The sequence below is a fragment of the Acartia tonsa genome, chromosome 6 (genome assembly GCF_053477335.1).
Source record: "Acartia tonsa isolate MP-2025a chromosome 6, ASM5347733v1, whole genome shotgun sequence".
Classification (NCBI taxonomy): Eukaryota; Metazoa; Arthropoda; class Copepoda; order Calanoida; family Acartiidae; genus Acartia; species Acartia tonsa.
In genome coordinates this window covers 34,100,989-34,122,308 of record NC_137265.1, presented here as the reverse complement: position 1 = coordinate 34,122,308, position 21,320 = coordinate 34,100,989, and the positions used below count along the sequence as shown (strand labels likewise).

Genomic DNA, 21,320 nt, shown 5'->3' with positions numbered 1-21,320 from the left:
GTTTATCTTATTCTACTAATAATCAAAGTCTTATAGAACCAAATCTATACTCGCTTGCCTAAAACTTTGAGGAATTTTTTGAATCTTGATTTATTTTTACCATCTAGTAGTGTTTAAACTTTTCCACAAATAATTTAAATCTTCATAAGGGTAACTTCATTAATTATTATTCGTTCATTGACTTATCCCTTGAGATCCCTGATGTTATGTTGACTTCGTAACATCCCTAATTTCCATTTTGCCTAAAATGTATTGTCTGCTCATTAAAATATATAAATTCCTAAAGTTTTATTTTGTGTAAAATATTTATAATTAAAATAATTATATTTATTCTAAATGGTACCACTTTTATAACAATTGAACATAACGTAATTGGAAAATAACGTAAAATAATTAGAAATAACTTAAAATTACATAAATGTTTTCTAGGTATATTCTAGGTATTTACCTTGGTAAATTAAGAATCGCCCAAAAATATTCTTAAGTAGAGCCTGAAAAACTTAGAAATAAAAAAGTAATGTTAAATAATGTTCCAATATTTAATATATTCTCTTGCTTTGTTAACTTTCAAATATGAAATTATCCTTTTTTTTATGAAACTTTGAGATGTTATTACCCTTGATTTAAAAAATACAACGACTTTTCATTGTTAGATTTATCTATTTACTTTTATTAATTAATACATAGATTATATTACAAAGTTTAGTTTGAAGATTTGTTTACTTTTTCTATTACAAGTCAAGATTATTTAGGAACCTAGTAATAGTGTCTAACTTTTTATCTTTGTGACGTAACAAAAATCGAAGGATGAGAGGGGAGGTGGGAAAGGAAACCCCTAAAAAAGAGATAGATTTTTGTTACGTCTCAAAGATAAAAAGTTAGACACTATTACTAGGTTCATTATTTAGAATGAGATTCTTATAATTACAAAATTGTTATAATTACATTTATACAATTATATACATAAATAATAAAGACGTGGCAGACAATGATTATAAATTTAAAAATCATTAACATAATTGGATTAAAACATTTTGGTTTAAGAAATTAAGTAAAATGAGAATTAGATTTGCTTTAGGATTAAGAGAAATTTAAAAAACCAAAAATTAGGTATATAAAAATGATAGGTATATCAAATTGACAGATAATAAACCAGTGACATGCAGAAGGGGATTATATCCAACCCTATGTAAAAATTTAGGGGGATGAAAACACCCCACTACACCTCCCTCGGTTTTGGTTTAACGTGGATGTAACAAAGTGGAGTGTTAAATTTTTTGGGTGCGATTCGCTGTGCACGCCACTGTATTAAACATTAAAATTTTTGTAATCATTGACTTTCCTGTCCTTAAATCCATCGGTCAGTTCCTCCATTCACGGTTCAAAGTCAGGATCAGTAATTTTCCTTCCCTTTTTCTTGATATCTTTTTGCTTCCTACTTCTTGGTCTAGCTGGGCATGCCTCTATCTCTTTGACGCTGGACTTGAATGTTTTCCAAACTGATAGGTTGGAGAAACAAGTGGTGCCACCTCCCCTAGAAATAATTAGATTTAATAAGTTGATAAGCTTTTAATTTGTTCTTTAGAAATTATTGAGATCTAATGAACATCTACTCTAAAATCCTTTGTCAATTGTTATATAGAGGCAGTACGATTCTCATCTTTGAAATGGGATTTACTTAGATTTTATAATAAAAGAGAGGCTTGTTAATGTTAGAGTAGTTTTGGATCATGGAAAGAAAGGGGCTCTAACCTGGCAGGGCCTATTTCCTAACCCTGCGGAGCAATCATTGACATTTACCTAACATAACCTAACATTAAATACATATCAAAAGCTTCTGTAAAAATACGACAAACCCCGCTACTTCGTTTTCTTTCGATGATCTGTAGTTTTAATGTCGTAGGTTATAAATTAAACGAAGCCTTATAAAACACAGTTTGCAAGTCAAAAATTTCAACTGCTTACCTTTTGAATTGAGTCAGCATTCTGTTAATATCGCCAATACAAACATAAGGCTTCTTAGAATCTGAAAACAAATTAAGCTAATTAGTCGATCGAGTAATACCATCAAACTAAAATATACCCTTGTATAAAAGTAATAGGATGTTTTTGTGCTGTCTGTCTGTAGGTAAGGATATCGATGATAAGCTTCTACTTTACAGTGAAGCTTCATATAGTTACAAGGAAGGTTTATAAATGTTATGGGGGAGGGTAACTCCACCCTTAGAAAAGAAATCCCCTTTAGATAAAATATATGGTGTATTGATTTTTAGAAGTTGTCAGTTTATCAAAACCAATTTGTAATTGAGGTGTTATTACTTACCAAGACTAATGGCCCACTTGGCATGATCATGTCTAGTGGTAAAGTCCTCATTAGAAATATGTGGGAAATCAAGTTCAGCAATATTCTCAACAACATAGGGAGCTTGGCAGCTGGAGTTCATACGTCCAGGTCCGTTCGGCCAGGTCTCAACTAAATTGACAAAATTTTAGTTTTTATTTAAAAATTTGAAAAATACACCTTAAAAAACACGATTGCTGAGGAGTAATTTGGTAATGTACTGGTAGGTTTCAAACCTTTAATGTCAAGATTCAAGATATTAATGATAAGAAGTCATTTAACTAGCTGATTAATAAAGAGATACAATTTTCTCGTATTTATTCGAATCCGGTGGATTGGAACCAGTTCTCATCCATACGAAAAAACTATGTCTAGCACGCGAGAAATAACTATTCTTTAATAAAAATTTTCAGAGGGGCAAACAACGCTCTACTATGTACTATAGATCATATGTAGTTGCATTTAAGAGATGTTTGGTGAAAAGAGCGTTACGGACATTCGGGCAATTAGACATAGTAAGGGATGCTAAGATTTTTAGATTACAGTTTGCGTAAATCTAAGTTGTTACCTAGGAGTGAAGTTTTGAGAGAAGGAGCTACAAGGTCAGCATACAGATCCTTGTTGAACAGCTTATACTTGGCAAAGCTGGTCAATTTCACGCCTCCCAGGGTATTCAGAAGTTCTTCGTGGTAATATGGTTCTTCCCTGAAGAAAAAAAATCATTAGTAAAGGCAGACAAAACAACAAATCTTTTTATAGCTTAGTCATTGGGTGGGGGCTCTAACTGTTTTTGGTGAATCAAACGTGTCTCTTTTTAAGTTAAAAACATTTTCTTTTTTAATTTTCAAATTTCACGCATCTAACATAACAGCAATAAATGTCACGCAAAAGAAAATTTGTCTTATTTCATATAAAACTAGCGGTTTCGCCCCTAAACTCTAGAGGCTTTGCCCCAAGAGGAAATTTTAAAAAATGATGTGATGAAAATATATATGTTTTTTTTTCTTTTACACGGTTACATAGATATGACAATAAAGAATCAAAATTCACCATTCTTTCAAATAATTCTGCCTGCGCAAGATGTTAAATATGAGTGAAAAAATGCTTTATATTAGTTTCTATCCTTGTCCTATCCCTTCCTGTCTTTACCAGAAATAAAACTATAAACAATTCAGTGAATGATAAAATTTTTCCGGAAAATTGAACCAGTTCAAAAGCATTAAATATGTGCATACAAAGAGTGGGATCACTCATATGCATAGAATAATTGAGCTATAGAGGAATGTATAGGTATTTCTTTCATTATCACACAAATGCATAGAATAATTGAGCAATAGAGGAACATACAGGTATTTAGAATATAATGAGTGGGATCACTCAAATGCATATAATAATTGAGCTCTAGATATATGTACTGGTATTTAAAATACAAAGAGTCACACGAAACTAATGTATGGACCAATTGAGCTATAGAGCAATGTAGAAATTTGATAATACAATGAGTCACATCATGCCAGTACATAGAATAATTGATCCCAAGAAGATTGTATAAGTATTTCTTTATTGAACATACAAGTGGAATGCATAGAATAATTGAGCTCTAGAGGAATGGATAGGTATTTTTTTGCTGAAAATGTAAAAAGTCACCTCACCTAAATACTTAAACTATAGAAGAATGTACAGGTATTTCTTTTATTTTAAAAAAATACAGCTTTGTTTTTCTCAACCAAAGGCTACTTTATCAAACACTCAACTTTATTTAGGCTATTCTAGCAGTTACGCCGCTAGAGGCCTCTATTACTTTTTCTTGAGGTGGTGATGCAATCTCCTAAGATTTGTATAAACCTTTCCTATGAGAAGCTATGCATAGTAAAGAAAAATCCTAGACCTTAAATCTATCTTGTAAAATTAGGATGCCAAAATAACATGCTTTGGAATAAACAGTTTCTATAGATTTTCAATGTATAAATACCTATCAAATATTCATTTTGTACAGACATTCATCTTTTTGTTTTTCAGTGAAAATTCAAAAGAATATTCAATTATTTATCTATTCTCAAATCCATAATGTTATATTTATAAATTTTCATATCTTTTTCTTATAAAAAAGAAAATATATCAATTGTATAATGTATAGTACCAAATTTCGTCAGCTACTCTTAATTCATTCTTATAAGATTTTAAGACTTAAGCAAAGCGTTTGATTAAAATTAAAAATTAGTAAGTTATTTTTTATGACAATCTTTAATTTAGAACTAGGATTTTAAGTTTAAAACTACAAATATATTAAAAAGCTAATATAAAATAAATGGATCCTTTTCTTGAATATAAATATTTTACTTTTAATTGGAAATATTCAGAATATTGTCTCAATTCAATATTTTAGTTACACCTTTTTAAGAATATCTAAAACAGTGAAATTCTATGTATTAGAGGACAACATATTTTATATTTCCTAATCTTTATGCTCTTGAAAACGTGATAATCATTATTCGCTTAACAAGAATATAGCCGTGGTAAGAGAATTGAAAATTATTGACTTTGGATAGTTTTGGTATTTTATGTGTTAAAATGTTACTTTTCTATCTAACTAGCGGCTGCGCCCTTAGCAGCTAGGACGCTCTTTTTTTAAAGGTAGATAGGTAGAGGACTTAAAATAGCAATCCCAAGGATCACATCTAAAATCAAAATAGCCTAAAACCATATCGTGACCTATGTGAAGCTTCCCCATAAAGAATAACTAAATCACTTCAGTAGTTTTTGAAATCTTAAGCTTCATACAAAAATAACATTAATACTTTATATAAGGATATATGAGAAGAAATATGCCATATAAATTTAGGACTTTCGGACAAAGGTCACTATTTAAAGAGTTAGTGTGGCTGTAACTTTATAATTGATTGCCTAAACAAGATGTTTTGTTTCAAAATTCAAGCAAAATTTAATACTTTCCAGTTTAATTGTCTCTGTGCCCTGTAGTAATACTTTATAAAAGTTTAGAATGGTTTGAAATATTTGATGAATATTATTGAATATTAAAATGAAAATGTTAAAGAAAGAATGAATTATTGAAAAAGGTATTCAATAGTTCTTTTTGCATGAAATTATTTCAATAAAATTAACCATTATGCTGATTTAGTTATTTACTGAGTCTTATTATAAACAGCTTTCCGCGGATAAAAAATGTATAATTAAAACAAGTTTTTTTACCCCCGAAATGCCAAAGGCACGGGCTAAAAATTTGATTTAAATCTTATAATTGTACATTTTATATCCGCGGAAAGCTGTTTATAATACGATGCGAGAAATAACTATTATCGCATCGTATTATAAACATATTTCCACTGCTATAAAAATGTACAATTATAAGATTAAAATAAGTTGTTTAGCTTATGTCTTCGGCTTTATGATTGTACATTTTTATATTCGTAGAAAGCTGGATATAATACAATACGATACATGATTTTTCAGTGTGACTAGAACCGGTTCTTACACACCAGATAGTAATCGGTTTCGAAGCCATATTGGAATAAATGTACTTTTTTTAGATTTATGAAATTACATATTGAAAATTATCTAATAAAGTAATAATAAATACTTTTTTCAGTTGATATAAAATATAGAGTAACTGTAGTTTATAGTAATACTAAATTTATTGAATGCTAAAACATTCCAGGAAGGTATAACTAACAAGCAAAATAAATATAAAATAATATTTGGGGGGCAAATGGAGAGGTCGTTAATTTTACGATGTATTGCCCCCCAATGACAGCTGAAAAAACACTTATAGGTTTCGTGATTTTTTCCGAATTAATTTCATTATTGGTATAAGCTGGCTAAAATCTCTCGAACTGTAAGTGTTCCATCCATATACAAAATAGTTTATTTACTTTATAAAAACTTTTTAATTAATTAGGCGAAGGGAATTGGGATGAGCAGTAGATTAAGCTAGGAATAGATTAGCCCTGCAGGGTTGCTTCTCATAGCTGTGGTGAAATCTTACGAAGCGTTGTATCTTTATCTAAATTACCCATGACAATTATACCAAGAATCTAGAGGGATAAGACAATGGCCGATAAATTGATTACATCCCCTTTGATAATACCAAAATTATCCCTTCTGTAGATCAAAATTAGTGGTTGAAATGTTTAACAACTCAACTTACTTAACCAACAAATCAAAATTCACCCAAGTCCTTAAAGTTGTTAAGCCAGAGAATAAGAAAACATTATTAAAAAACTTAGGGGACTAGTGTAATAAACAGACCATTTTCCCCTCTCTTTCTGCAAGAATACCCTCCGTCCTTTATTAGAAATTAGCATTGCAGGGAGATGAGGGTTATTGGTGGTCCACTGGCAATTTTAGGTAAATTCCCTATTGAATCCATCTAAACATTAAAGATAAAAGGGCATGAGCACAAGTGCAAGGAGATCAGTAGAATCTGCAAAAAGACCTGTTTTATTAGCGCTTTTCCCTCAAAAAATAAGAATGTTCAAAATTTTTTTTTTACATGCATTAATTTAGGCCCGAAACAGCAACAAAACCTTTTACTTCTAAAAATTACCGTCTTGATTAAACACCTTCATTCATAGAGTTTTCCAATTTTGGTTTTTGTGATATTTACAGAATAATTCAATTGCACGACACTTTTGTGTAAATGATAGAACACCCAAGTGCAAACCAAATTTCAAAATCGCCAGGGATAGGAATAAGAATTTAGAATCATAGTGTTGTCTAAAAAATGCAATTTTTTTTTTTACATAATATATCAAATATTTAGGGTGATTGTAGACATACCCGTCATATATTCATGATACTCATGTAGACACTAAGACCAACATAAGATCAACAACTAGAATCCTGCAATAAAATAACCATGTGACGGTATTAAACCAATGGACTGGATGTTTAAGAAAATACACTCGGTTTTCACAGAAGATTAGTTTTTAATTCAATATAATGAATTAGTTGCACTATCCCTTTAAAATGACACATAGATAGACAATAGAGCTAATTATATAGAGATAAAATCTCTTCACTTCTTCCCAAAATACTCTAAAAATTAAGTAATTTAACTGGAAATAAGAAGATTCGATTTCCCTCCCTGAGAAATGAAGATAGAAAGTGAAAATAAGAAAGTAACAAAAAGAGAAATTAAAGTAATCAACCTTTATTCAAGAATCAAGGTGTTATAATTCATCCTTTTAAAAGTGTACAGAAGATTTTTATTGTTGCATGTAACCTTACTATAATCATTCTCTTTTCTAATTTTATATCACATATTATTCATTCATATCCATATTATGTAATAATGGATTTATTATTACTTGGATCTTACACCAAATTACCAAATACTCTAAAAAAAGGAACCTTGTTGGGGGCTAAAATAATGACCCACCATTCAACCCCTTTACCCCATCTCCTCCCCTCCTACTGGACGACAATTTTTCCCCTGTCATATATTTCACGTATATTCTACATCCATTTATGTAATACCAAAATACAATTGCCCAGTATTATCAAAATAATATCTACAAATCTAACGTACAAAGATCAGAAAGAACAAGATGAAAACAAGGATGCAAAAGACAAAAAACTTCACAGCTATAACTTTCAAATAAAGATTAAAAAATTAAAATTGGTATTTTAGCAACATTTCAAATTTGTCTCTAGTGATAACAATCTTTTAAAATTCAAAATGCATTGTAAGGTGGGAACATATTAAATGAAAGACTGATGAAGAATGTATTAAAGTAATCTATAATACAAAGTAGAACGATGTCTGTCTGTCCGTCTGTCCGTCTGTCTGTCCGTCTGAAGCTTAAGATCTCGGTAACCACTGAACCGAATGGGCTCTACTCTTCAGGGAATATACCTACTGGTTCTGTGGTGGTTTTAAGATATTTTCTTGAGGGGTGGGACACCCCTAACCCCCCCAAAAACAAAAAAATCCCCCCTTAGGGGAGACTTCAACGTCAAATAAGGTGGTATCGTACATAAAAAATTAAATTTAACAAACAAAAACATTTAAAGTGCCACTAGAGGCCTCTAGGGGCGTAGCCGCTAGTGTATTTATAAAGTAAAAGTGCAAATGACAACTAAAAGTTTGAAAAAAACAATAGGCATTGACAATCTCTTTTTTTGAACATTTCGGTTTATATACTTTTTAAAAAATATTTGTAAAACTCTAGAAAAATCTCTCAAAATAACTGTATAAAATCTGACCCTGAATTTGGCTGTCATCGAAAAAGGATTTATACTTACAGAAATGCTACGATAAAAATGTAATTTAAAAAGAATACTAGAACCTACACATTATTAGGAAAACAGATGTTGTTTTTTAAATAATTTATCTAGAGTACATAATAAAATATATTTTTAGTAGCGAAGCTACTCTATAATTCGCTTTGTCCGTCAGTCAGTCCGTCAGTCAGTCAGTCCGTAACGCTATGGGGGAAATGGGATTTACTCAGCTCGTATAAATGATAAAAAGCTGAAACTTTTTGACAACATTCCCATCATTAAGGAGCGCAATTAACTATAAAACATCAACGGCGGTCAGACCACTTTTTAGCAGGTTTTAGGCTATTTTTATATTTTTTAGATTTTTCTCCATATCTTTGGTGTATATGATCAGATTTTCAAAAATTTTTCAGATATAGATATCAAAATTAAATTTCCCGTCGATTACAGGAAACAACCATGACAGTCCAACTGCCTTTTGCAGGTTTTAGGCTATTTTTATATATTTCAGATTTTTCTCCATATCTTTGGTGTTTATGGTCCGATTTTCAAGATTTTTTCAGTTATAGATATCAAAATTAAATTTCCGGTAGTTTTAAGTAAACAATCCTGGCCGTCAAACTGCCTTTTCGCAGGTTTTTGGCTATTTTTATATGTTTTACATATTTCCCTATATCTTTATTGTTTTTGGTCCTATATTCAAACTTTTAAACCAGTATCAAAATAATTTTTCTCATTGTTATGAGCATCTTTTATGTAATTTACTTTGACTGTCGTCATCATACAAATAAACCAAGGTTTTGTGTTTATTTTCTCCAATAAATCTATTCTTGAAATTTAAAAAATTCACTTTAAATCTAATTGTATACGATTTTTGTGCTTCGCTACTTATGGATGTTGTCATCCTTGTTTAGATATATTTTCTTTTTAAAAGTATATAGAGAGGCCATCAACTCATTGAGCCAACTATTTGCTACTAAATTTTATGCTCATAAAGTCATAGTATGCAAATAAATTATAAAAATATTTCACTGAAGCACTGCTTAATGTTGCCCAATTTCAAAGGCAATTTAATGTCGGCTATGCATCAGATTATACTGCCGTAAATATAATCTAAATTGCAGTGCACACTTCTCAAATGGTTTATATTAACTCTTCATATCTGGGGGGGGGGGGGGAGAGGATGCAAAACGGGTAACTCCTGAGGATTTTTTTCTCAAAAAAAGGCATCACTATACACTTTTTAGAAAAAAAAACATAATTGTAACTATTAGTAACTTATTATTTGTGATATATTCGATATCACTTATATATCAGCTGTTACCAATTCGAAACTTAATTAGAAAAAAATAAACTAAGGTTTCGTGATTTTTCGTGAATTGAGGGCCAACGAGATGGCAATTCTTTGGGGGTGGGGGTTGGAGATAACGAGGAAATTTAGGCGCCCCCACAATCAGAGTTAAGAAATTGATGAAACAAATTTGTATATTAAGTGAATAAGTATTACGAGCTTAGTCATGGATATGGGGATAATACAAAGGAAAATAAATTAAGCTTACTCTAATTCTTACTTAAAGGTTAAATCTTTGAGGAAAAGAAAGGGTTGTAGTTGTAAAACTAAACAGACAAAGTTTAATGACCCTTTGCTGATGACAATAAACCTAAAAGACGATAAATTAACAATAAAAGCAAATATATATTTATATCCAAGGACGTAAAGGGCTGATTACCCCCCTCCCTCCTTCCAATAAAAAAAGCATGGACGTTCTTGCCTATATGATCCCCCATAAGACCCCCTCCCCCCCCCCCAACAAACAAAAAAGCCTGGAGGTCATTGTTTGTGTCATAAATATCAGGCTTCTGATTTTCAATTAGTATTACTATCAATCAATAGATAAACCCATCTACGAAGGATGCCTAAATTTAGTGGGATATATCATCTATTTTCCATAATATATTTCTAAATCCTTTAGCTAAATATTGTACATAATGAAATGTCTTTGTAAGTTATGCAATTTTGAAATAGCCTTCTACATTTACTAGTCGTGTCTCCCCTATTAGTAAGAAGGACAGAATGCGAAAGAAAATTCTCTATAACCATCCGAATTCTTTCATTATGAAATAAAAACCTTACTACTTTAAATAATATCTAGGGGCACTTGAGGGTGTGGAGGGGAAGGGACTTTCAATTTTAGTTTCACAAATAAAAAGTAAAACAAAAATTTTTTGGGGGAAATTTTTTTCTAGACTATTTTTCTTCGGAGGTTGGTGGTACCCTTTAAAAAGTTATAAACCTTTCCAGGACCTATGAAACGCTACCCTGTAAAGGAAAACCATATCGGTTCAGTGGTTAGAGAGATCCTTCAGTAAACACAGAAAGAAAACCTAACTACAATAGAATTTGTGAAAAGTCAGATGGCAATTTGTTTTTTCCTCTATCTTTTTCTATGGCGTTATATAACTGGTTTATTATCACATAGAGACTTAAGTATTGATTACTCGATACTCATCTAGCTGCTTTGCACACAACTTTTAAATATTCTTTAATTTTAGTTCAATACATTAGTTGATCAGATTAACATTAAGTTTCTAACAGATATTTTAAGGGATAAGACAATTTGAACGATAAATTAATATACAACCACAAAAACAAAATTAACCCTTTTTTTATACCTAGATTAAGATTATTGGTTGAAAAGTTTGGACATACCTATGTAGTTTGGAACCAACCAATCTAGATTCACTGAAAGTTTTGAGTCAACCAATGAGAGAGTATTTAAAAAAAAACTTGGTACCATTGTAATTTACAGCCCAATCACCCCTTCCTCCATGTAATTACTTGACTAGCTATTTATAAAAATCATACATAAATAGATTACTTTTCTACATTACATAAATTCTTTTACATTAAATTACATAAGTTTAAGTCATCTAATAACTTAAAACTGTACAGAAATCTTTAGTATTTTCTAGATCAAAACATTTCTATCCTAAATACAAAGAAGAAAGATGTCTGTCTGTTTGTTTGTCTGTACCGAAGGATCTCGCTAACCGCTCAACCGATCTGGTTCTCCTTTACAGGGTAGATTCTCATAGGTTCCGGGAAGGTTTATAACTATTTTTAGGGGGGTGGGACACCCCCAACTCCCCCCCCCCAAAAAAAAATTCCCCCCCCCAAATTAATTTTTTTGTTAGTTTTTCTTTTAAATCTAAAATACAAAAAATTAGGTTGATCAAACCTCTTGGGGCAAAGCCCCTAGAGGCGAAGCCGCTAGTTATAATAAAAGTATTGCATAAGCTCATTTAAGATCTTAGGAATATGTGAAGTTATAAACATTATTTTTAAACTTTTCACCTTAAGGTTTAGATTATGTTTCTCTAGTGGATAATTTAAATTTTTAAAATTGCATACAGAAATTACATAGAAAATTTATGTTTTGCTATTTGTAAAAGTGCATTAACCTTTTTAAATGATAACCCTTGTAGTAGTGAAGCTACTCTAGAATTAGGATTTGTCCGTTTGTGAAATCGTATATGTAAGTTATAATACTAGGAATGGATGTATTATTACTTGGATCTTACACTAGATTTTCATGTTCTCCAATAAAGTGAAAATTGCAGCCGGCTAAAATAACGCTACTCCCAATCCGCCCCCTTTACCCCGTCCCTCCCCTCCTACTGGATGTACGAACTGATCAATAAACATGTTAGCATGCAAAATTGCCGACAATTTTTCCCCTGTCATAATATCCACGTATACTCTACATCCATTTTACAAGGTTCCCAGATTTTTGCTTTGCCGATTTACCGAATAAAGTTTTTTTCTTGGTAGTTAGGGGGGGGGGGGGGGTAAATCTCCCCTTAAAAATATCGCATTACATGGTTGGATAATTATTAAACTTACTTTATGTGTCCTTTTTCAGAAGCTTGTTGCAGGTCAGAAAATTTAGCATTATTGGTCCAGGTCGGCATTTGGACTCCGTAGATAAATGGCTGGTTGTACAGAAATTGACGTCCTACAATAAAAAAAATAGATTTAGCTTATTATCTGAGAGATAGAGAGGGGACAATGGGCTGTTTAATACACTTGTCTCCAAAGTTTTATAATTACGCTTTCCTATTTATTGGCTTTCAACTTTGGGTAATTTAGTAAATTTTGATTGGTTCACTCATTAAGTTGAAAGTTCAAATGTTTCAGTCACTAATTTTAATCTACAGAAGGAGTAATTTTTGTATCATAAATTTATCAGCCATTGTCTTATCCCTCTTGAGCCCTGGATTATTATACATGTGTCTTTTTGTTCTTCTGTAATAGAGATTGGAGGGTAATCCCCACATTTTTGTTCAAATATTTCCCAAAAAAATATTTTGAAATCCCCCCCCTCCTTAAAAAAAAGAATCTTCTTAATTTATTTATGATTTTTTTTATTAAGCTTGAATGCAGGCCTGAAGCTTAAATTAAAATAAATCACGAAACCTCTACAGCTACAATTCAAAAAGACACAGTTAAAGACACTTCTATGATACAAAAACAAATTTATAACTGCACAAATTTTGGAAGATTTTTGAAAACAAATTAGAAGATTTTCTATAAAAAATATTTTATATTTACCTACATCATTCATAGCTTCTGATTTGACAGTTATACATAAGAAAGTCTGTCCATATCTTAATAAAAATATTATTTTTTAAATAATAAGAAAATCTTCACTGAAATTATGTTAAACTTCATACATATTATATAGGTTACAAAAATCGTTTATTTTTACATAAACTCATTGATTATTTTTTGCACAGGACTCCAGTTTTTCAAAAATGATTTGTACAGCAATACATTTTTATAACATTCTAATAAAAAAAGAATTAAATGGAGTTATTAAAACAGTGTTAATTTTCTTTCTCGTATTCATTTGAATCCGGTGGATAGGAACCGGTTCTCATGAATACGAAAAAACTATGTCTAGCATCGTATTATATCCAGTTTTCTACGAATATAGAAATGTACAATCATAAGATTAAAACTAGCTTTTTTAGCCGGTGCCTTCGGCACCACGGGGCTAAAAAAACTAGTTTTAATCTTATAATTGTACATTCTATATCCGCGGAAAGCCGTTTATAATACGATACGAGAAATAACTATTATTTGTTTTAGTATGGCTCAAAATCGTCTTTTGTACAGCGGAAAGGGCTCGGATTTGGAACCAAACTGTGGATCCCTTTATGAAGATAATCAACAGAAACTGGAAAATGTTGTACAAAAGTTGAAAATAAGTGTGAACTATGTGTAGTCAGTCACCAATATTGATATTAAATAAGCCTTTATAATCTCTTATTGTCTCCTTGATTAAACAAGGACAATTATGAATTATGTCTGTAAGTAGCGCAGCAAAAACAAGAACCAAAATATTTTTTTTTAACAACAAGAAAGTTTTTCACATATATGTTATGAATAAATTAAATCCAACATAGCTCTGATTTCTTTTCATATTCGCTGGATTGAAACCGGTTCTGAGCCAGACTGAAAAATCATGTATTGTATCGTGGCCAACAAAAATTAATTCTATAATTTTTATTTTTATATATGCAGAAAACTGTCTAAAACATTTATTTATAGAGTACCTGCGTTTAAAAAACATTCATAATGGAAAAAAACTTCATTCTTTATAATTTGAAATTAATCATAATATTTCTAAGGGGAGATTAACTTTTAATTTAATTAAAACTTTTTTTCATTTGAAAAATCGTATTCAGATTCTAATTGTTTGTAATTGATTTTCTTTCAAAAAAGCAAAATAGTACAAAAAAATAATTATTGTAATTTTATTTTTATAATTAATTTGAATACAATAATTTAATTAATGTTTCTTTTTACTTTGAAATATCAAATATTCAAACAGGAACAAAATGCTAGAAATGGATATATTATTACTTGGAATTTACATTAGATTTTCGTGTTCTCCTATAAAGTGAAGCAGTGGGCTAATATAACGACACCCCCCCCCCCCCATCCACTCACTTTATCCCATCCCCTCCCCTCCCCTCCTACTGGATGAACGAATTGTCTTCTAAATAAGTTCCATGTTAGAAAGCTAAATTGAGGACATCTTTTCCCCTGTCACAATATCCACGTATTTTCTAAATCCATTATGCTGGAAATGTTTGCCCTCTGTATGTAAATCTGTCTTATATGAAATTCTTCCTTATTCAATAAATTGTTTATTTTAAAGTAGTTTGACCCTTGTTAGGTAATGCACTTAATATTAGATTCAAATTTCGATATTTAAATTTAAACACATTTGTCTAAGCTACATACAGTAGCACAGAAAAAATTCAATGACAGGAAAACTTAATCCCCATTAAAAATGTTATCATTAAGTATAATATTTCATTATATGTGATTAGTGTATAAAAAAATCAACAAAGAAAAAAGCTAAATTCAATTGAAAGTAACCGGCCAAAAAATATTTATCTAGAAAAAATATACTGTGTCCAGTATGAGGATATCCATAACCAGTTTCAGGGTAGGGAGGAAACTATACCTGTGTCCAGTATTAGGATATCCATAGCCAGTTTCAGAGTATGGGGGAAACTATACCTGTGTCCAGTATGAGGATATCCATAACCAGTTTCAGGGTAGGGAGGAAAGTGAGGAACAGAGTGTATCATCCAAACTCCAGAATATTCATCTCCAAAAAGAACTCCCTAAACAGGATATTAAATTACTAAAAAAGATTGTTATGTAATAGGATGTTTAATATTTTTCCGTCTGTGTGTCTCTCCGTAGCGCAGGATATCACAAACTGCTTGACCAAAAGAGTAATCATGTTCAGTGAAGCTGAAGGTTTATAACTATTTGTGGGTCGGATTCCTCCAACCCCAATAGAAACGTCTCTGAAACTCAACCCCACTTCCGAAAAAAGTAGAATAAAAAATTCTTCACTTTTTCCTTTTAAAACTAGAATTGAAAGTGGATGGTGGATCTTAAAATCTAGAAATGTTAATACTTTTACAAGGTTGAAAATGTTTCTATTTGTATACAAATGTAGATAGACTGCATAAGCTAGCTTTCATAAATTGGATAACCTTTCCAAATTTAGTATTTGATGGATTTGTATTCAATTCAAGGGATAGCACCATAGTGCCCTAATAAATCCACAAAAGAACCATTTTTTAAAACAGGTAAATGTCCGTTTGTCTTATTATCTGCCAGCTACCTTATATTCGACTTCCAAAGTTTAAATATTTTAAGAGAAATATAATTTCTAGGCTGCTATTTAATATAGATGTATGAAAATTCTCATAAAATTTTTATGCCCAAGAAATCTACAATACTTATTAATGTATTAATCCATATTTTCTTTAAATTGTGAAAAGATGAGTCGAAATGATTAAACAACTTCTGGTTTGCTTGTTGCTGATATTTAAATCTTGACAGGATTATTGAAACACCTTGCACCTTACATTTCCCTGAATTCTAAATACCAACATTCAAATGTATGCATCTTAACAGGGTGTTCTGTTAAGTCAAAGGCAAATTCAAATTTTATACTTTTTTTTTGGGAGTGTAGGGTTACAAAATTACAATAGGGGATAATAGATTTTTTTTTTTTTTTGGGGGGGGGGAAGCAAAGTATTTTTGCAAACACTTGTAGATTTTCCTGCTACAAAGTAACATATATGACTAATCATAGGACTATTTGAAAGGTGCTCTTAAAAGTTTAGATGTATAATTAACCATTAAAGGAATAATTAGTAACATAGACAAGACATACAAATATGTATTTATCTAACATTTGTAGTATGTAGTATTTGCATATGTAGTAGTACATACTATTTAATTTATCACAGGAAATTAAAAGAAATTTACTTCGAGGAAAATCTTTAAATTAAAAATATCACATATTACATTACCTACAATAATATCACACAAAAAGATGACGAACGTAGATATATATTAATCTATATCATATCCTTAATCCAGATAAAGAAAATTGAAGTAAAAAAAACATTGTTTTACAATAAAATATTAATCCATATCTATATAATCACAATCTACCTATAGCAGAAATGAACACTTACGACATGTTAATGAATTAATTTATCGTCCATTATGTCGATATAATAACAGCACTAATATGTTTCCCTTATATGTGCATGTTGAGCACTGAAACCTCCCCCCCACCCCCCTTAAGGGTTGGTAGTTTTACGTTTGTTTGTTTATTACTCTAGGGTTTTGTTTTGTTAGGGTAGTCCCGCAGGGTTAGGGCATCATAGACATGGGATCTGAGCAGGGATAGAACCCCCGCAGGGGTTAGGCTTAGGTAAAATAACTAAAGCTCCTAAATTTTCCAAAAAATGGGAAGGGGTTCAGTGCTCTACAACCACTTTGAGAGAAAGCCAGTTTACCTTAGTATGTCCCAAATCAAAGCTAGTCGGCCCCTCTGGCTTCTCGTCATTGTACATGAATGTCATCAGATTTGTGTTGTTCATGTACACAGGTGCCAGGGTTTGACCAGGTAGGGAGCTAGCATCATCCATTGACAGCTCAGATAGGGTCCAGGGCTGAAATTTATATAGTGTTTAAGTTAAAAAAGCTCTCATTAATAAAACATAATAATTTTACTTGCTCTAAATATATAAGCTATTTTATTCTGTTAAAAAAATGGCCAAGACACTTCTAAAATAATTTGCTATTGGCATTTATTTGATATTAGAATTTAAACATTATTTCTTCTAGTGTATTGTCCCTAATTATATCGCGAATTTCCTATCCCTATTTCCTATCATAATTGTATAGAATATATGTGTATCACTATCCAGTTCCATTTGTAACTAAGTCTGAATATTTCTTATAGTGTCCTATCCCTGTGGTTACCTGATTATCATAATTAGATAGAATATATGTGTACCCAGTTCCATTTGTAACAGAGTCTGAATATTTCTCATGGTTCTTCTGCGGCCTAAAAAAGTATATTAATATCATTTTATTGTACATCAAAACCTACAAAAATATTTAAGAACTTTCCAGTATGGCTTAGAAACCGTTTGATATCCAAGAAACAAAAAAATCACGTATAGCATCGTATTACAGAAATTTTCGATAAACATCTTTAAAAATCATAAAAGATTAATACCGGTTTTGTTAGCCCAAGCCTTCAGCCCCTCGGAGACAACAAAACTTGTTTTAATAACCGCGGGAGGGTGTTCATAATACGATGCGATAAATAACTATTCAAAAAATTCAGCTCTTTCATAACAATACAAAAAATACCGGTTTTAAATCTTTCTCACTTGTCTTTGTTATCCTTACAAATTATTTTAAAATCATTGTTAAAATAAAATTGTAAATTTAGCTCATTTTAAATATTAAGTTAAAAATCATTGGTGCTAATAAATGCACTAAGAGGAAAGAAAATCTAGATAAAAAAAACTTATAAAGGAATGCAAAAAATCTCTTTGGTAATCAATTATCAGAGGTTTAGTGCAGAAAAAGAAAAGATTATTGTAAATTGAGGTGCAAAAATAGTTTTTTTTCTTCTCTCTTTATTGGGATTATATATATATATATATATAAAGGCTTTGGTTGCATAATTTTCTATATTTTTAGGGAGAGAAGCCACTCTGTAATTGTTTGTGTCCGTCTGTCTGTGTTTCTAGAATTAAGTAAAGGTATTTTTTTTCATACAATTCCACAACTATTTACATCCCCTTCCCATTACTTCTCCTACCATTTATTTTTACATCCATTATAATTTTAAACAGCTTGGCTACTATTAGGATTGATTGTCCATGTTTATATCCATCTATCTAACCACTTTAATTATGTATCAGTCTTTTTTTGCTTACATGACAATTTCTCCCATGTTTGCCTTATTAATACTTGAATGTCTATCTGTCAATTTACCTATCCACCTATCTGTCATTCTACCCACCCATCTATCTATCCATATATCTATTTATTTATACATCTTCTATCTATCTATCTATACTTACACAGGTAGTTTATAAAGTATCCACCAGTCCACAGGTTTGCCCTGTTCATCTCTACAGCTGATATAATCATTGCCAATATTGTTGTTGCTGTCAGTATCATCACTGGCGTCATCTAAAATCATTTGATTAATTAATCTAAGGTCCACAATTAATTGATATTTATTATTAGTAGAGAAGCTATACTATAATTCCAAAATCCGTCTGACTTTTTGTCTGGCTCTATTCAGGGTTTATCACCCCGTCTGGCCTCTTCCTTTTTTTTAAGTCCTCTTCTTATTGACCATTGAAATTATGATGTATAACTTTAACGTTGTCCAATAGTCCATGATTTTTGTTGTTTTGATACTTATGGATGTTGTCATCTTTGTTACAATGTTAGGTTAGTTCTTAACTTAACATTCCATAGTTCCAATGTAATTAAACTTATTCAATTAATCAGGTAAATCACAGTTAAAATTTTTATACAGTGTGTATTTTTTAATTAAACAAAAGTATTGCTTAATTTAACCCACTTACCATTGACAGAAATTAATAAGCAAGTAATCTTATTTTCTTCATTGGCTTGGTGATTTTTGTACAAGAAAAGAATATTTCACAGTTTTCAGAAAACCTGTTTTTCTATAGCATATGATTTTGGAAATAATGATGAAACAACATCAAATTTCAAGGTTACTGTTTTGACTGATAACCAATAAAAAATATACTTGAAATGCACAGCACACAAAAACGAGAGATATTTTTATTTATCTCTACCTTGATCAGTATGATGGTGCGGTTTTCTATGATCGTGGTGGTCTGTTGGTTTTCTACCTTTCAGATGCAGTCTAAGACATAAAAATTTACTTCAATGATCTCCCAGAAAGATGGACAGCCAGATGTAGTTATAGAGTAGCTGTGTAAATAAGATGTAAAGTCGTCTTAATTAGCATAAACAACGCATATTGCTCTGGAAGTGCATTGGAACAATGCCTAAAGTTTTGTATCCACTATAAATTATTCAATGGCTCTAAAACTTTGGGTACTTTCATTGAATTTTGATTAGAGGGTTCCAAACTATGTAGTAATGTCCAAACTTTTTGTTTAATAATTAAAATCTATCAAATGGGTTTATTAACATTTAGGATGTATTATATATTGTAGATAAATTTATCGTTCGTTGTCTTATCTCTTTTAAGATCTCAGATTTTTACGCTACCAAATTACAAAGACAAAGAAAATACCTTGATACGTAAATTTTAGAATAGATTTGCCCTTACAACAAATCTAGAAATGTAAACTGTATTGTTAAACATCCATAATTAGCGAAACTCAAAAAAGATGAAGGGAATTCGGGAAAAAATTAATAGAGAGCAGTGTCATACAATAAACATGAAACTTGATAAAATAGGGAAACCAAAAAACCTTTAAAATCACGCAACCTTAAAATCCTAAACATCTAGGAATTGATCTAGCACCGCAATTAATAGACAAATCTTAATGAAAATTCACAAAAAATTCAGCTGTCTATCTTTTATAGGAGCTGAGAAAATCACGTTTCTCCCAAAACGTTTCATATGGACATACGGACAGACGGACATTTCAAATTATAGAGTAGCTTTGCGACTAAAAGTGAAACTTGAATTATGAATATAAAGGTGTTAATATCAAAATGCTTTGCTTACCTTGATTTGAATAACTGCGGATATCTGGGGTCAATAATTTCATTTGTCAAAATATCATCATGTATTTCATTACTAAAATAAAACATAGTTATTATTAATCCAATATAAAAGCAACAAGATTTCTAAACTAGTATGGTTTTCCTTTATTGCAAAGCTTTGTATAGGTCCAAAGACATATAATTATTTGCAGAAGGTTACTTTGACCCTCCAACGAGAAATCACCTGTAGAAAAAAATCCCCCCACAAACTTTTTTACATTTACTTTTTAATCGAAAAGAGGATTTTCAAATTCACTGCTCCCACAACCCCCCTTCCCTAAATAGCCTCTAGGGGCGTAACCGCTTGTACACAAAAGCAGCTAAAAAGCAGTCAAGGAGAAGTACGTTTAAATTTGTAATGTATTAAGGATGCCTCTTAGGTTGAGGATTCTACACAAAAATTTAAGACTATATTTAATTAAACCATTAAATTCATTATACCATGTCATGATGAACTGAAATATTAACGGACGAACATGCTTTGAAGGTCATAGAGTAGCTTTGTTACTAAAAAATATGCACCTGTAAATATCATTAAGAACTGAGTTGGTTCTAACAGCTTGGTAGCTAATACATACAAATATTGAAATAATTAATATTATCAGCTGTAACCGCAGTAACATTTTGTCTGAAAATGGGATAACATTAATGAATATGATTTGCTTTAGTTATCTTAAAGTTAGGACTATGCAAATCTTCATAAATATAAACAATAAAATTAGTTAAGATGGTTTTAATATAACTCGGAAAATTCCCCCCCCCCCAAAAAAAAGAAAAAAGGCAGTTAATTTCTTTATGATAATCCAAAAGTTAATATATTCTTTTTTATGTTAATTTCAACAAATTTAATATTGTATCAATTGGCTGTCATTTATGTGGGGGAAGGGGTGGAGGAAACTCTTGATGTTATGCTCTTACAATGACAATCAAATGTAAACTGACCGCCCGCTAATATGTGATACTTCCTGTCACCATCCATGGTGCACATGCCCTCCTTATCCGGCCCCCTCCAACCCCCCTCCCCTAGTTGTATGAAAAAGGCGC

The 21,320-nt window shown here is 30.9% G+C and overlaps 1 protein-coding gene across 1 annotated transcript; it reads right to left on the bottom strand.

Annotated features, from left to right (window-relative positions):
• Positions 1–928: 928 nt before the first annotated feature.
• DNaseII (deoxyribonuclease II) lies at positions 929–20,901 on the bottom strand. Its single transcript, XM_080164450.1, has 13 exons — positions 20,799–20,901; positions 20,239–20,310; positions 19,331–19,401; positions 18,578–18,689; positions 17,460–17,544; positions 16,991–17,146; positions 15,180–15,286; positions 13,197–13,252; positions 12,489–12,600; positions 2,910–3,046; positions 2,324–2,473; positions 1,966–2,026; positions 929–1,534 (listed from the first exon to the last, which is right to left on the bottom strand). The coding sequence occupies exons 1-13, from the start codon at positions 20,897–20,899 to the stop codon at positions 1,375–1,377; spliced, it is 1,380 nt and encodes a 459-aa protein (XP_080020576.1). The 5' UTR covers positions 20,900–20,901; the 3' UTR covers positions 929–1,374.
• Positions 20,902–21,320: the final 419 nt, after the last annotated feature.